Raw genomic sequence first — 17,752 nt, 5'->3', positions numbered from 1 at the left:
TAATGCCTGATCAACAAAGCTATGAAGGTTGGGTGTAGAACAGTAAGGAGCCCGGCAGAAGAAGATCTGATAGAGCGATTGGGTTTGTAGTCAAGAAGATCAGATAGTTTAGGTGTTGGACGATGGAGAGCTTTGTATTTGAAAAGGAAAATTTGAAATGAATGTGGTACTTAACAGGAAGCCAGTGAAAATCCTGGAGGATGGGTGTAATGTGCTGGTGTACCTGGGATTGAATGAGAAGACAGGCAGCAGATTTCTGACCCATCTGAAGCTTGTGAAGGAGAGAAGGGCTAATGCCTGCAAGGACAGTGTTTCAGTAGTCTGAGAGGCTAGAGATGAAAGCATGAATGAGAGATTTATTAGCAGACGGATTTTGGATTTTAGTAATATTACAGGTGAAAGAAGTACATCTTAACAGTAGCATGAACATGGGTGCCAAGTTCAAGTTCAAGTTCGGTTTATTCGTCACATACATAGTCATACACAGTATAACACGCAGTGAAATGGTGGAGAGTGCTCTGTCCAAACTGAGGAAGAGAACCAGGGGTGCATAGAGAAAAAAAATATATATACAGATAAATATATATTTTCTATGTATGTACAAAATATATTAACAATGTATGTACAATATATGTATATTATGATTATATACACAATGTACAATGTACAAATGAAAGAATTGCACTGAGGATAACACCCAGGTTTCTAACCAGGGGAAGGGGACATAGCTATATCATCAGTGGTTAGAGTGAAAGAACCAGTTTTACTCAGGATTGATTTTGAGCCTATGATAAGCTCGGTCTTGTTGCTATTTAACATAAGAAAGTTGTGTTTCATCCAGAGTTTAATTTCTGAAAGATATGCTTCTAAGTGATTGAGTGGTAGATGTAACTGATTTGGTCCTGAGAAAGATCTGGGCTTAGCGATGGAAGTCCAGTTTGAAATGATGTTTGATATGTCTGAGAGAGAGTATGTAAACTGATAGAAATTCAACTGAGGTATAGGTGGTTCTTGTACAATGCTTGATTTTATAGTTTCAGAAAGGCCCAAATAAACTGCTTCTCACAAACTTCCACAGGGCATAATTATTAATTAACTCTTTAACTCTAAAACCAAGCATTTGACAAAAGCACCTAAAAAATTTTAACTACTCTGATTGCTAAATAAAACAGGCTTTTGGGGTTTGGCACTGGTCTATTCCTTTTTTCTCTTATTTAGGTTTTATTTTACCAATATCCTCTATTTACTGAAATCTTCTATCTGCTGCATGCTCTTAATAACTTATTAAATACTAGTTGCGGAGGAAGTCTATTGTGTTTGACAGCCATTTCAGAAACGCCCAGTGTAAAGTCAAGAAAGGCAGACGTGCGAAATTTGCATGACCCACATTTCATTTAGTTGACGAATTGGTCAAGTGTGGCTCATTCAGAATAAATGCGTTTTATTGCCCTCTAGTGGATAAGCAGAGAATAGCACCCTACAACAAAAACGTCAAGTAATTCCTAATGGAAACAACAGGCCAATAGAGCACAAAGGAGTAAACCCGAGTTACCTGGTTGCATATATAACTCTTGGTGTCAATACCAAAGTCAACTTTGCATCATGCTTCTACCTAGCTATATGTTTTTTTTTTCACGAAAGGCTCCAACACACGTTTCTTGATTTCCTACTACAGTGATCCCTGTATTTCTACAGTAGTCTAGATCATTGGTATATTGGACTAACCTACTGTACTGGGAATACTAGGACGTATTCTATGAGAAAATGACAAAGCACTTTTGTAAGTCGCTCTGGATAAGAGCGTCTGCTAAATGCCGTAAATGTAAATTTACTGGAAGAAAACATGTTTATTTTTATTAGGCGTTATTAACCGTCAAATGTCTACCATAGGTGGTGGCACGTATTTAATATATCCCTGAAGTGATTTTTCACAGCAATGTTTGGATTTGCTTAAGGTAGACTAATTGTAGGATTCTGTGTAACTTTGTTGCATGGACTATATAAAACAGGTCTACATTTATTGCATTACATTACATAACTAGCTCCGTTGTGAATGTAGTTTCATAGGTAGCATCTTCGTCAAAAATATAATCGATAGTTGTTTTTTTTCCACCAAGGCTGTACGTTTCCGAATTTGATGTAAAACATACTTATAGAAAAGAAGAGAACTGGTAATTTAAGATAATTTCAAAAGCATCGAAAACAAAAGAAAAGCATCGGACGTAGTCTAAAGATCCTATCAGAAACTAATAAAAAAATAGCAGCTAAATAGACACTGACATGAGATGGAGTACTGTAGCTTTAACGAAAGCATCAGCGGACTATTTTGTTGTCTTGGCAGCCCAACCAAATCAACGAAACGGGGATCCTGGCTGTGTTTTGTAGCCAAGATATAATTTTAAATATTACATTGTAAATGCTACTGTGTTACTTACAAACACTACAGCCAGCAAATGACTTTTGCCGCTGTGTAGTTAGCTCGCTAGCTAAGGCAAATACACTCAGCACTGATGGCGTGTTTGGCTTTACACCGTCTAACGTTAGCTAACCTATCTATCCTGGTTCATTAGGTTAACGCTAGCTAACTAGCTACTTACAGTTGCACTGGATCTGACTGTCTAGGTTTTATTATTGTAGCTACTCCGTAACAAAAAGTAATCTCAGAATTGTATACGTAGACCTAATATACCTTCAAATACTTTATTACTTTGACGGTAATAGCATGGAACAGTCACACAAGAGAGTAGTTAGCGCTGGGAAGGCGAAAAACAAGCTACCCTGGGAGAGGTCTTGCCTCCCATGTTTAGTAAACAAGCAGCCTTGCAGTGCATCAAATGCAAAGGTATCTGATAATGTGAATGATTGCCTCATGAAGTTAATTTTACATGCACACACAGAATTACAAAAAAGGAAAAATAAGGTTAAAAATTAGAGAACGTACTATTTTGAATGCAGCTCCAAACTCAACAAGCTACTTTACCTTTTTTTTCTTTATGTAGCTGTGAATCTTATTTATTTGTGTTAGGCTACAAGTTGTTTTCTATTCCATATTCCAATTTCCATCAATATATTGTAGTATTTGTGTGAAACCACCAAATTGATAAATCTTGGAATAGCCTACTGTCTTCTCCCATAGCTGTATTGGAAGGATTTAAAAATGAAAGAACCTGAAATACTAAATTGCAGTTGAATAAAATAACCTAACCTAAACTTTGTATTCTTTTAGACAGGATTAATGTACTGTCAGGTGTTTTATCTTCAAACTCAAGTCTTCACCATATCCAGATTCCCCCCTGATTTAACAGACTGGTCAGAGAGTAGGACCTAACAAATAGAAAGGATTCACTAGAGAGGGTCGGTTGTCAGAGAAAAGAGAGACAGTGTGCTGTTCTGGTTACAACCTCCCACGAAGCAGAAAGGGACCAGTGGGTTAAAAGGGTATGACATATCTTGTTCACCTGAAAGTAATTCATGACATGTGCTGACCCCAAAACTCTTTGGTAAACTGCACAACATGGGGCATTATAGTAGATATAACAGGGAAGATAAAAACACTTTCAAAATCGCAGACACAGATGTAATCAAACGCCTAATGTTCCAAGCATTAGTGCAAGATGTTTAAAATATATTTTACATACAGCTGAATTGGTAAAGCTAGGTATCTATCTTAGATTAATTTTCTTGCATGGTGTAGCTAACATTATAACATTGACTCACACTAAAATGATCTTTAAAATATCTACAAAGTGTTTGTAACACTACATGTTTCTTGGCAACATATCTACAACATTTAGTTTCCATTGTTAGAAAGGTTGTCTGTTGTTTGGCGTTAAGAGATAATTTATCATATTCCCAAAGCAGATATTGTGATAAAGGTCTCACTGTTCCCTGTGCCTGCATGTGAAGTTTGTCTTAATTAAGCTGTTGAAACCTTAGGGAACTGTTTCTTCCTTGCCACTGAAAATCACCTTGCGTGTTTACTTCAAGCTCAGCGAGGCAATGGCATCCTGTTGACTTATTTCTCCTTTGTAAGCACGCAAACAGTAAAAAGGTGGGGTTTTGTGCAAAACATATGTAACTGTTTTTAATAATCTGGGGTCAGTGTGTGCTTTTCTAGAGTTGTTTCACAAGCATTTTAGTGAAAAATATATTCAAACTGAATTCTATCCAATCTATCTCTCTAATGTCTCTAATAATAGGGCCGTGTGGTTTTGCTTATGGAAACCAGGCAGTTAGACAGTGTGTCGAATGTTTAATGAAGGGAGAAGATTATGAAGTCTTGGGTAATGTTATCACTGTGGAATTAGACACCCGTCTTGTTTTTATACCTCTTGGTGAAAAAAAATGACCCCTGAGAAGTTCTGATCAAAGGAATCTAGAAATTTTATAGACAAAATTTAAGATATAACCAAAGATGAAAGTTACAGCCTTACATTTCTTACATTACTGCCCTTCTGCAGACCTGAACTGTTTTGCCTAATGTGTAAGTTTTGAGTCACTTCATTTTTATAACATGACCCCCCCCATTATTTTTCATGTTGAACTGTTTCAGTACTATTTTCATTGTAATTTAGTTGCATAAAATTGCACAATGTCCTGTACATTTTTGTTAAGAAAGCATTGTGTACTGAGCTACAACAGAACAGATGTCCAATTAAAATAAAGGAATATCATGGTTAGCTACATGCTTACTTATAAATGTTCAATAATAAGGGACTGTTTTTTGTTGTTGCTGCTTTAGTTTAGTGTGGAAGATCTCACTACCTCCTTGAGGCTGAATCAGTTAGTTAGCCAACAACTTTAAAAACGACTAATACGTTAAAGTTAAATACAAGCGGAAATATCGTACCTACTCGGTTAGAACGCATTGGCTTCTGATGAAACGTTAACACATTGAGTGAGCTGGCTAAAATAGCTAAGTAGCTAGCTAACAGTAATGTTTATTACCGCCGTAGCTAGGTTAGCTAGATAGAACCAAGTTAACGCGATTATACAGCAAGGAGACCATAAATAATTGTTAAGCTACCAGCACTTTAAGAAAACCATAAACATTCTAAGTATCTTGCTAAAAACGTTTACTTCTTAGTTCTTTGCTCAACCTAGCTATTGACCTTCACAAAGCTATCTAATAATACTTAAGTCAAATGTTAAAAATCAGAAGGTCATTCACAGTAGCTGCTCATGGCCGAGATCAAATCACCTGTCTGAATCCTGATGATGCTAGCTAGGTAGCTAGCTAGACGGGTACCATTAGCTTGATGACATGCTAACGGCTCGCTATTGTGGTTAATGTTCGCAAGCTCGCTAGCTAACTACAGTTGCTGCTAAAAATAAACTTTGCCAGGATGTGCCGACTGTCTATGTAACGTTAGCAACAAACTAGTCCAGCGCGCTCTACTACAATCAAGCAGTGTGAAAATATTACGAAACTGATGTTAATTACCTGTATTCAACCTTTTGGATGTGCCAACGAGGTCTAATGTATCGCAGTAGCGGAGATCAACACGCTAGTGACAGAAGCCTTGAGCGTTTGTCAGGAAAAACAAACACAAAAGAGGTTCTGTCTGCGTAACTTCCGGGAGAAGGGTGCACTAAATAGCACTCCAGAAAAAAACAACAACCCAATCACATTACCATTTCAAAATGTGCATGTCACAAATGTCATTTTCCCTATATAGTATGTGTTTATAATTCAATTTGCTTTATACCACGCGCCTCTTTCTCTTTAATCTCTGTTCCACTACACAATAAGGTAGTGGTGTGATTAGTTGTGGTAGGCTGTAAGAGCTTCTTTGTGGATGTTGAGACAAGATTTGTTTTTGTTATTGATCTTTTTCATGTATATACAGTCTTTGGCATATGATAACTGCTGCTGGAAACTAGAAATGTAATATATTTCAATCGCCTAGCATATTTACATAACTGTTCTGTTAACTGAGTGGTACAATTTTTATCCTATACTGATCGCACATCAGACTGGAGCATATTTATGCTAGATTCCAGTTTGGCATGGCATGAATGAGAAAGCATGATTAGTCTATCCAACATGCTGTTTCATAAATTGTAGTGTGACGAAATGTGTGCATTTGTTAGTGAGGGCAGAAGTTAAACACACAGCCATGTTGCATGAGTTACACGTCATTGTCACTAATTACTTGGGAATGGGCCACCAAAAAATCCAGCTAGAAGCAGCCCTGTTATCAAAAGCGTATTGATGAAAGACTAGAAAATAGCTAACCCAAATACAACATGCACACTACAGTATAAATGGCAGTATATACATTTCACTGGGGATAAATATCAAGATGTAGACGTATACAATATGTAGAAGTAAATGAAACATTTTACAGTATACAATTCTATTTGCAAAATGAATTAAAATTTGTGACATGTAAGGTACAGTTTTGTAAACATGACAGTTCACTAGGCTGTGTGAATTGCTTCAGCAGTAATTACATTTCTAAGTTTTTCCTAATTCCTAATCACTATTTGCTCCTAAATGACTCCTTTCTTACTGATATTTTGATCTCATTGCTTATTTTGTTGTTGTGCTGTCTGGTGTTGACCATTTAAGGACAGATACCTCCTTCAAGTCTTGATTCCTCTTGAGGATTCTTTGTTACACCCATAGTTTTACCTTGCCAATGTCACCTTTGGCTTGCTCAGTGGGGGGTCCAGACTCTGACATCAGTAAAGCTGTTTTGTTACAATGAATGTAGTAAAAGGTGCTACAGAAATAAATTTGAATTCAATTGAACTGGTTTTCATCAGGACTGCAGAGGATTGTGGTTCAGCAAAGATATGCCATTGGGAAAGAAACAGGTCAGATGCTGGTTAGTATTGGTTTTGAATGCTTTAAAGTGTTTTCCATTGGGGAGTTTCTGAAATAAGTGACATCCAGGTGAAGGGATTTGCAGAACTTTTGGAGTTTCTAGAGTGATGAAGCTCAGCAAGGAATGAGAAAGAGAAAAGAGAGAAAGAGAAAGATGACTTTCTGAGCGCACTCAATGATATGCTGCAGCTGGTTTCTGGACTGTGCATTAGTGGAGCCTAAAATGTAATTAAGCTTTTGATTAAGACATACCTGCGCTTCTGTACTTTCTTTGTAATAGTAGAATCCTGCATCTGAAATGAATTTGCAGGATTCCACTGCATTGACCAGTTTCTTAATGACTAATGAGGAGGGTGCAAGAGGATGCTTCCTGAAGTACATTATAATTTCCACATCTTGGTGGTGTTGAGATCCAGGTTGTTTAAGACACAGACACACTAAATTAGGTATATCTGGGAAAGTTCACTATTGGCTCACTCTAGGCTTAATTCTAAAACTAAAATATATATTTCTTTAACTTCACTTGGGATTCTCTGAATCTATGTAGACCCAGAACTAATGTATGCATCTGGTGTCTACAAAAAAGCTACAGTTCAGAATTACAAAATAACTCTATTTAATACCAAACATAGTTTGGAATCTGGAGGGTTCCATACACCCTGGAACATAACATTGTTTTAGTGTGGATGCAAAAGATGCAAAAGATTTGAAATTACCCACAAACCACGGACATACGGGTGAAATTTAGAAAACCTGCTGAGCTTTTTTTTAGAGTACAGACATCCATTGGGATTTTATACCATGTAAATGTCCTTAAACAGAGATATGGACGCAGAATAACGTTATTGTGAACAGCTACACATAAGAAGAGTTGTTGTATCGTTATAGGCCATTTGAATGAACATAATTTATGGTCCAATACGGTCAAGCATATTTGGTCACAATTCCCATATTTTCACGCGCGAGGTCGAATCTTCGCGGTTACGAGAACTCGCGTCACCATGGAAGCAGTTGTTTTTTGACATAGTGTTTTTTTGATTCCAGACGATGAACTGTGATGAACGATGGTCTGAGAAGAAAATTCCGAGCAAGTCTATGTGTTTACATATACCCAACTTTCAAGATCGTACTGGAATTCAAAAGAGGAAAGTGCTTTTTATTCTTGTTGGAGAACACAGTCTTTGTAAATATCCTAATTGTCAACAATACTGGACAGTGTTGCTTGAACTGTAGCGTTACTGCGATTGCGATTGCTAACCTAGGTTAACTAGCTTAGCTAGTTAGCTAACGGATTCTTTCCAAGTTGAGCTCCTGACAAACTGACTTGGTGATATAGCACCTATCCAACACGCTGCTGAAGTGCGCTAGCTAGCCAACTGGCTATATTGCTTTTCCAAATCAGTGATTGGATCAATGAGTCTGATCAATGATGATTTATGCGCTAATATCGCCGGAGTTACACGAACAACTCCTTGATCACGAGAACTACCAGAGCCGAACAAATGGGGTAGAAGAGCTGAAGAACATTATTTCAGAGCTGGACTTGAAAACCGTTTCCTCTGACAGTATTGTGGAATTCATCAATTTTTTACGTAGACTTCTGGATGATACAAACTTCAAAGTCTTGTATGGCACTTTACAGGTTATCAGCCTCCTGGTTCAAAACCTGGACTACGCCGTGGACAGACATTATAAACAGATTGTATGTGTGGCCCTCAAAACTTTGGGGGACGCACGGACTGTTCCCCGGAATGAGTACATGAATATTTTTCGTCACCTCATGAGGATTGTAGGTCCACAGAAAGTTTTGGAACTTGTAATAGGACAGCTAAGGCACAAAAATTCCAGAGTCAGAGAAGATGTCATCAACATCATCACAGCTGCTATGCTCACACACCCCAGAAAAGACTTCAATATCCCTAATCTGTGTTCTGTAGTGGCTCCTTATCTTGCAGACAATAAAAAGAGGGTCCGACATGCTGCTCTGGAGCTCTTTGCTGTTTTTGACTGCTGTCTTGACACAGGAAAAAAACAGCTACTCATGAAGGCCATTGACAGGTTGGACTTCACTGGAGATGTGGAGGGACTTATGGCTGCAGTACAGGCACGAAGAGCCAGACATATTCTCCCCCGATTGTCTGCAGATGGTATGGTGGAATACGCACTGGTCATCCCCAAGCCTGGTCAACGGCGAATACCTCAGTTTGGCTCTGGAGCTGACCTGAACTGGGTTATTAATGGAGGGAAAGTTAACAGTGCACAGAGCCACCACACAGAACCAGATTCGGATCGACTGAGTGGCTACGGCAGCTTTGGTTCTCTTACAGATGGCCTCCAGTCACACAAGAGAGTAGTTAGCGCTAGGAAGGCGAAAAACAAGCTACCCTGGGAGAGGTCTTTCCTCCCATGTTTAGTAAACAAGCAGCCTTGCAGTGCATCAAATGCAAAGTTATCTGATAAGGTGGGTGATTACCTCATGAAGTTAATTTTACATGCACACACAGAATTACAAAAAAGGAAAAATAAGGTTAAAAATGAGAGAATGTACTATTTTGAATGCAGCTCCAAACTCAACAAGCTACTTTACCTTTTTTTTCCTTTATGTAGCTGTGAATCTTATTTATTTGTGTTAGGCTACAAGTTTTCTATTCCATATTCCAATTTCCATCAACATTACTTCTTACATTACTGCCCTTCTGCAGACCTGAACTGTTTTGCCTAATGTGTAAGTTTTGAGTCACTTCATTTTTATAACATGACCCCCATTATTTTTCATGTTGAACTGTTTCAGTACTATTTTCATTGTAATTTAGTTGCATAAAATTGCACAATGTCCTGTACATTTTTGTTAAGAAAGCATTGTGTACTGAGCTACAACAGAACAGATGTCTATTTAAAAAAAGGAATATCATGGTTTGCTACATGCTTACTTATAAATGTTCAGTAATAAGGGACTGTTTTTTGTTGTTGCTGCTTTAGTTTAGTGTGGAAGATCTCACTACCTCCTTGAGGCTGAATCAGAAAAACTGTGGCACAAACTCTGGTAAGTAAATGTCTCTTTGTTTTCTCTTTGTGTCCTCTATTTTAGATTTGTCCTATTTTCTTACTAGGTTTTCAACATACAACCTATAAATACATGTTGATTTGTATTCCCATGTCTCTTGTGTCTTTTACTGTTTCTGCCTTTACTCATGCTTTCATTTTCACACCTTAAATTAGCAGCTAATTATCTAGCTAATTAGTGTGTGTGTGTGTGTGTGCGTGCGCGTGCGTGCGTGTGTGTGTGTGTGTTAATTTATCTGGACATTTGTCCTTGAACATGCCACCCAGACTTGTAACATGTAGGTCAAGACATGAAATGAAAATGTTAACTCATTGTTAAGTTTTAAATGTGTATGAGTACATGGAATACATTGAAGTGGGTTTCTATCAGTATTCGGACTGCTGCTATTAATATGGGCGTTCTTCAGTACTTTTCAATATTCCTGTACTTTATGGAAAAAAAATTTGGCATCATGAAAAATATCCTAAAATCCACACCGAAGCATTAACACAATGTAGCAGTGTGTGGATTATGAAACATGGGAGTAGTATTTATTAGAAACACTAGAGGAAGTCTGAATTTGAGTGTATTTCATGCTCCAGTACTAATTTTAGCAGTGATATGTTTGTAGATGACTGAGTAGAGCACACTAGAGTGGGCACCATGACCACCCACATGCAGGGTGGGTTTACGGTGAAACACATTATTTGTTGGGCAGTTTTGTTTAGCCTAGGATGATAATGCTTCCTACCATTGATATAGAAGCTTAGTATAATACTGGCTATACATGTATATTGATTATAGTTGTCACTTTGTCATTATTTTAACCCGCCCCAACAAACAAACAAAACATTGTCATGTTGCTTTGCTGGCTTCTGATACCACATCTAGATGGCTGCAAACGCAATCATCTATATAACATGGCTTCTTTAATATGCTGGGTGAAACAAGGCCAGTGTTGAGCTCTGGTGTGCTGCAGCGGTCTGTGTGATGTAAGGAATTTGTGATTTTTACCAAGTCCTATTTTAGTTGGCATTGACATTATAAGACTGCAGGCAAGACTAGACTTGAATCTTTTATTGCAGTCTGTTGATAAAAGATCCCACCTGCACTGTTCAAATCCAAGAAGAGCCTACAGAGGTCTCCTGTAAACAATGTAACCATATGATTAAGTTTTCTTAAAATTATGTTAAAGTCTTTAGTTATAAAATCTAAATTGCTATTGCTCACTTTTTGTTTACCGCTTAGTTGTTTTTTGGTATGCATTTGTAGTCTGATGTGTGCCTATTAGTTACATATGCTGAGCTGATGCTTCAAATTGTCCTCAAGTTTCCTGTTTCTGTTTCATTCTCCAGATTCAGTAGAGCCTTTCCAGCCCGATGCTCCAGGATGGAAAAGAGAGACAGTGGGTAGACTTTGTCGAAGCGGTAGCCTTGGTGCGGACCCAGATATTTTAAAAGCAGCTAATCTCAGTGATTCTGACAGAGGTGACTTGTTGATGTTGATTTTACTTTATTTATATATACAAAATGTAGAAAATAGCACATTTGCATAATTTTTGCAATAGATTTGTTTTGTTGTAAAATATTGCTAAATAGAATAATTGGAATCAAGGCATCACTTGACCATAAACTTCACTCACTGAGTGTCAAATGAAAGGAGCTACTGAACATTATTTGCTGCCAAATGAATAGTCATGGAAGATTCTCTTGAGAATAGATGCTCTTTTCCATACAGGTTTGCCCAAAGCCAACCGCTTGCTGTCTGGTAACCCCAGTGTAGAGCGCACCTTTTCAGTTCCTTCCAATCCACCCCCCCCCGGGTCTTTTCTGCTGCCCTCCTACCCTCTGGCCACTCTTCCGGGAGTGCAGCTGACTCCCACCCTGCCTCGTAGATGCCATGCAAACTCCTCACTGTCCATGTCCAATACATGGCCCAACAAGCGAGATACGATCCCTCGTCACAGGGACCCCAGCTCATGGGGGGATAAAACAGGTGAGGGCATAGCTACATTGCTTAGAAAATGTGTCTTTGTTCAGTGGGAAACTGCCAAAGCATTTTTGGCTCTTCAGTATTTAGCAGTGTCAGAATTAAAAATGAATCATACTGAAATATCAAATTGTATTGAAATGTAAGATTTCAGGATTCAATTTAAAAAAAAAAAAGAAACTGAATCATTGTTGGGTCACACATTTACATGAGCTCTACTTAATCTGGAATGGATGTCTTGCTTTCAGTTATTCTTTGTTATATCTTTGTGATATCTAATCACATTTTGAGTAAGAACTTGATAGTTGGTAACAAGGATGCCAATTACAGGATGAAAATGTAAACTGTTTACTGTGATTGTAATGCAGCTGCCTTCACTTTTGACTGGTGTGTTTCTCCATATGTGAAGTACACAGAGGTTGATGTGGCTTTGCCTTAAACTGACACTTTTTTACCACCATGACAGGAGTTTTTGGCTTCACTGGTGCTCCCTGCTACCCTGGAGTGACTCTGTCCCCAGAACAGGAGGAGTTGGTAAGCAAACCCCCCAGGGAGCCACTGATTGGGGTGTATGGCCATGCTGTTTCAGCTGGCCATATGGATTCGGAAGAAAGCACTGAGCCAGAAAAAGCAGCGGTGAGACAATGTTTATTTTGTTTTATTGAACAATCTGCTAATATTTATTGATTCCCTTTACTTTAATCTTTCCTAACTTCAGCAGTGGTTTTTGAATGTGCTGTTGATATGGAATGACTTTGTTGCCAGTTTGACAGTAAAATTTTGATAAAATAACGATTTGATAAGATTTTAATGCAAATTGACTCCTACGTTGCATAATTTCAGTCCGGTCCTCCAGGTTCTGATTGACAGTCTTGAATAGAGATGCTATGTGGTTATTCATGTATGTGTATTTGTTGGAGAGGGTAAAGCCGTTTAGGTTTGCAAGGGTTAAGATGCATCAACATCGTCTGGAGCAGCAAGAAGTTCCGCCTATACAGGGGGAGTGGCAGAACATGCAACGATTGAAGCAGAACTTTAGACACATGGCATTTGACGTGGGCTCAGACGACACGGCATCTCTGAAAGGTAACGGTTGACCTCAATGAATGCTCCTCCTCGTGCTTACTGAGACTCATGGAAGCTCTGTAGTCACCATAGCCTGTTAATCTCCTTCCCATCAGATTTGCAGCGCAACGGTAGTGTTCTAGCATCCACGAAGGCTGAACTCCTGGATGATTTGCCCTCGAGCCCCAACAGCACACACGCACCCAGAAGCCTGGTCAAAAGTTTCATTCATCCCAGCCCTCCCACGGCTCCTTCCAGACGCATGCTGCCACGACGCCAACAAGCCCCCAGTCTGAACAGAGCATGTCCACCCCTTTCAAACTGCTCTGGTGAGTGTCACCTGTTATTCTGCGCTTCATGCATGGTCACTGCTCTTGAGTAAATAGATTTGCTCTAAACGCTGTATCACACAATTGTGTTTTAAAGGCCCTGCACAGTTGTTTGTTTAAAAATGCAAAAAAACAAAAAAAAACCCAACCATATATATTCCAAAGAATGTTAAATATTCCAGTCACCTTCCTACTATCATTTTTTTAAACCATAAAACGACATTAAAAAGAGTGTTGTCCTTTTACCATTCTGCTGTTTGGGCGTGGACCTCAGAGGATTCATTGACAGCCTCTGTGTGAAAAGCTATTAGGGATTTTGGTCAACAGCAGAATCCTTGCTGTGTTTAAATAGACTAATCAATTAGAGGACACCACAGTTCGTATTTTAAGAATACATTTATAGCAATATCATCTGTGCATTTATTACATATTGATCATGTTTACATTAAAGCTATTAAGGAACGTTAGCTAACTAGCGTATATTCGGCTGGTTAATCAGGTCTAGCTAACAGGCTTTGACTACGCATGGAGAGAGCTAAACATGGGACAGGCAGAGACTGGTGGCAATTTCAAATAGTGTTGGTGTATCATAACGTTATAAAAAATACATTTGTTGACCCAAATTGCACAAAATTAGCAAACGTTTGCATGTACTAACGTTTTGTTATATTTTCCATTACTTGCTACGGTATTGAATAAAGTGTCGAATGAAAACAATGGCTGTTAATTAATATCAAAGACTTACTAACTTATCAATATTACCTCCAGTAAGTGTGGGGAAAGGTGTTGTGTTTCAGTTATAGTCGGCAGGCAAATCTAGAGCTGTATTGAGCTCAGTTTGCAAATTATTTCACAGTAAAATGCTTGCTACAAACTCTTGTATTGGGTGTCACTTAGACCCCAGAAAGAAATTTGAGCAACCTTGATTTGGTCTTGTTTTCTGGAATAAAATGTAGAGTAACCCTTTTCCCGTTTGTATACAAAAACTGAGCATTTGTATGTACATGTCATCTCTGTTCCTTGAAAAGAGCTATGTGCAGTGATTGAAGTGTAGTAGGGTCAGTTGATTTCACAGTTCATGTATATGCAATATTACATAGCTTATGATTCCCTATAGTCAATTAGTGTTATCTGTGACATCAAAGATAACACCACATAAAGTGTAAGTCCTAAATAGAAGTTAGGCGGTATAGAAAAAATAAAACAATTAGAGGTTGTTTTATGCACTCTACAATGCCCAATAACTACTGAACTGAAGCAGAAGTATGAAGATAATCACATACTTCCAGCTAATACAACATTTTGAGTAAGGAGAAAAAATACTGTGCAAGGCCATTAAATGTAGTTGGCCATCTTGAATAATGTTATGTTTTGCAGTCAAGTTGATTTGAAACAAAGTTGAACTGGTAGCCCTAAAATAAGTAGTCAGTTTGTTTGTGGTGCAGTATTCCTCTTTAGATGAACTCACACCAGGAACCCCCAGGAAGAATCCCCATGAGCAGCTGGCTTTGCGGCCGTTCTCTAAACCGGACCTTGCTGTCACTCAGAGCTTCAGACTGCTTAGCTCTGATGACTGGTAAATCTCATACCTGTAAAATTATGACGCATTTGGCTAGGGTCAAGTAAAACAGTTTAGTAATTTATGATTTTCTGCATATATGATACATATGCTTAGAAATTAGTAAAGTGATTTTATCACTATCACTTTTTTCCTTTTGTCCCCTCTTTCATAATCTTTTTTCAGTTATGATAACCTACTTTTACAGTTTGTGTTTGTCCAATATTTTCATACAGGGAGAAGAAGATTGATGGCCTGATACTCATGCGTAGTTTAGCACGGTATCACTCTGATGTGCTTAGTAGTAGGCTTCATGATGTCTGCCTTGTTCTTAATCAAGAGGTAAGTGACTATATCTGCTCACTATTGCGTCTGACTCCTTGTAACTTCCTGTGAATCTGTCTGATTCCTAAAATTAACCTATAATACCATTAAATTTTTTGTCATACACCATCAGCCTATGTTATTGAGACATTGCTGCCAAAAACTACACAGATCTTTCAGTAAAGTTAGTATAATGCTTGAAATTATTATAAAAATAATTTTCATCTAAGGGCATTTTAGATGCCATATCTAACTGTAATAATGAGTGATGAAGCCATTTCTTGGCATAACACAAGCTGGAATGTCTTCCTTCCCCCAGGTTCAGAACCTACGCTCTGGAGTGTCACGCGTGGCGGTGGTGACCTTGGGAGAGTTGTACTCTGGCCTGCAGAAAAGTATGGACCAGGAGGTGGAAGCTACAGCCAAGGTCCTCCTCCACAAAGCAGGAGAGTCCAATGCTTTTATTAGGCAGGATGTGGACACAGCCCTGGACTGCATGGTGCAGAACTGCACCCCCACCCGAAGCATGAACGCTCTTCTCGCTGGAGGACTCGGGTCAGTTAACTTGCAGTTAGCTTTCAGCTATAGCTTTCATCTAGCTGCAGCAGTCAAGAGGCCAACAAATGAGAGCGCTTTGGCTGCTGTTTGCTATTATTTTCACTTATCCTTTGGTGTTTCGAAATGTTTTTTGGCATTGGACAGTATTTTTGTTGATTTATCCTCTTAAAGATTTTTTTTAAAGCCATCAAATAGAATAGGATAATTTGATTATGCCTTTAGTTCATAGATAAGTGTATTAAGTTACTTTAAAGATGAAAGAGTTAAACATTGCACTGTATACATTGACTAGATTACTACATATTTGTTATTATGTCATACTTTTTTGAGTGCCTTTAAATATTTCCTTCTCTTTTCTCGTTTGTGTTCTCCTCAAAAGTCATTTGAATGCTGCAGTAAGAAAGTGCACTTCTCAGCATTTGGCTACTTTGATAGAAAAGATTGGCGCTGACCGCTTATTGTCTGGGACAAAAGGTGTGACTAATCGAATTCTACCTGCAGTCTCCAAATTGGCGCAAGACTCTTCCCAAGAAACCAGGTTGGTACCAGGATCAGATGGAAAACTATCAAAGCTTTTCACATGCCCAGATAGTAATCTTTTGGTTTATTCTTTTAGTCTCCCAACTATGACACTCTGAAGTCAGCAAATGCAGCTAAATTGTAGAGTAATAGAAGTTTTTTAGACACAGAGTGTCTTGGCAACTGGAATTGTGTCCTGGTAAAATAAATATACTAATAAATATTGGACTCTGCTTAATTGTAGTAAATGTAGTAGACTGGTACAATTTGTTGGTGTGCTGTGAGTCACCCTTAAGTTCCTCCCTCATGGTTCTCTCATGGGAACGGGGCTGTTATTTGTCTCAGGTACTTTGGTCGCCGCATGCTACTGTTCCTTTCGTCTCATCACGACTTTGATAAGATGGTGGAAAAGTACATCCCTACCAAAGACCTGCCCACCATCAGGGCCACTGTCCTCACTCTGAAATCCAAGGTGACAATTCAGCACATATATTTGTATATATGATTAGGATTTTTAATTCCATTCAGCCACTATGCTGTAAGCTTACTGACTAAACAAAGCTTATTCACTAAACTTATTCACAGTATTAGTGAAACCCACCTCAGAGCTGACAAGGTAGACAAATGTTTTAAACAAATACTAAAGTACAGAGCAGTGCAAGGCACCACACATTGTACACAGCAGTATGTATATACAGCAAATATATTAAGCCAAAATCATATATTAAAGATGTCAGTGTACAAAAAGATGAGGCAATACAGTTGTCTCCTAGTAAATAGTTTGTGATCTCCCATTATAATAGTTCAAATATTGTATTTACAGTAAGGTATAGATATTGCACAGTGCAGTCCCAGACCCAGTAGTTAGAAACAAAGTATGAAAGAACATTTGGTCTTCATTATCTGGAGAGTCATCACCCAGTGATGCTGATGTGGATTTAGGTCCCGGGTGAGAAGCCTCAGGATACCCCTTCAGCTCGAGGCAGGCGCTATATCCCTTGCGGTGGAATGAGGTATGCCTCCTCTATAAACCGTCAACCTCAGATTGTCAGCAGGTGAATTTTTAAACAATCAAAGCAAAAAACATGAGTTCCTATTGAAACTGCTTTAATCTTTCTACTTTTTGATGGTGATTATGTTGTTGTTATTGTTGTTGTTGTTGTTGTTTTAAATTTATTGTAACCACATTAAATTTCTTTTTATTACAATAAACCAATCCTTACATTTTCTCTCTTGTTGTGTGTGTTCAGCAAAGATGCCAGCAAAGCACAGGTCCACAGCATTGCAGACAAGACCAAGTACATCAAACAGCTTAAATACACAGACAGGACAAGGTCCAGGTGTGGGATCCTCCCAACTGTACGTGGCGGGCCAAACCACATGACTCGCGGGAGATGAGCGTTCTGTGACACTTATTGCCAAGGTGCTATTTAAACAGACTGTGAGCACACAAGGGGTCACTGACTTATGGCATGAAGCTGAACTCAGAATCAGAACAGAATGACCTCAGCAGCACTCTAGGAAGCCAATCTGAT

At 38.5% G+C, this 17,752-nt stretch overlaps 1 protein-coding gene across 1 annotated transcript; it reads left to right on the top strand.

The window, feature by feature from the left end:
* The first annotated feature begins 8,199 nt into the window (after positions 1–8,199).
* On the top strand, positions 8,200–17,615 carry LOC145655537 (TOG array regulator of axonemal microtubules protein 1-like). Its single transcript, XM_081709057.1, has 14 exons — positions 8,200–9,293; positions 9,812–9,875; positions 11,231–11,362; positions 11,613–11,947; positions 12,390–12,498; positions 12,780–12,950; positions 13,046–13,258; positions 14,717–14,834; positions 15,053–15,158; positions 15,460–15,695; positions 16,078–16,236; positions 16,563–16,689; positions 17,160–17,272; positions 17,468–17,615. The coding sequence occupies exons 1-14, from the start codon at positions 8,259–8,261 to the stop codon at positions 17,613–17,615; spliced, it is 3,066 nt and encodes a 1,021-aa protein (XP_081565183.1). The 5' UTR covers positions 8,200–8,258.
* Positions 17,616–17,752: the final 137 nt, after the last annotated feature.

This window comes from Electrophorus electricus, unplaced genomic scaffold, assembly GCF_041902795.1.
Source record: "Electrophorus electricus isolate QZ-2024a unplaced genomic scaffold, ASM4190279v1 Scaffold27, whole genome shotgun sequence".
Lineage (NCBI taxonomy): Eukaryota > Metazoa > Chordata > Actinopteri > Gymnotiformes > Gymnotidae > Electrophorus > Electrophorus electricus.
The sequence above is the reverse complement of the archived record's forward strand: the minus strand, read 5'-3'. Positions and strand labels throughout refer to the sequence as shown.

Excerpts from the sequence above, each read along its gene's own strand:
- LOC145655537 (XM_081709057.1), top strand. The coding sequence starts at position 8,259 with ATGATGATTTATGCGCTAATATCGCCGGAGTTACACGAACAACTCCTT. Across the intron at positions 11,363-11,612 it reads TCTCAGTGATTCTGACAGAG|GTTTGCCCAAAGCCAACCGC; the intron begins GTGACTTGTTGA and ends TTTTCCATACAG. Across the intron at positions 12,951-13,045 it reads CGACACGGCATCTCTGAAAG|ATTTGCAGCGCAACGGTAGT; the intron begins GTAACGGTTGAC and ends CCTTCCCATCAG.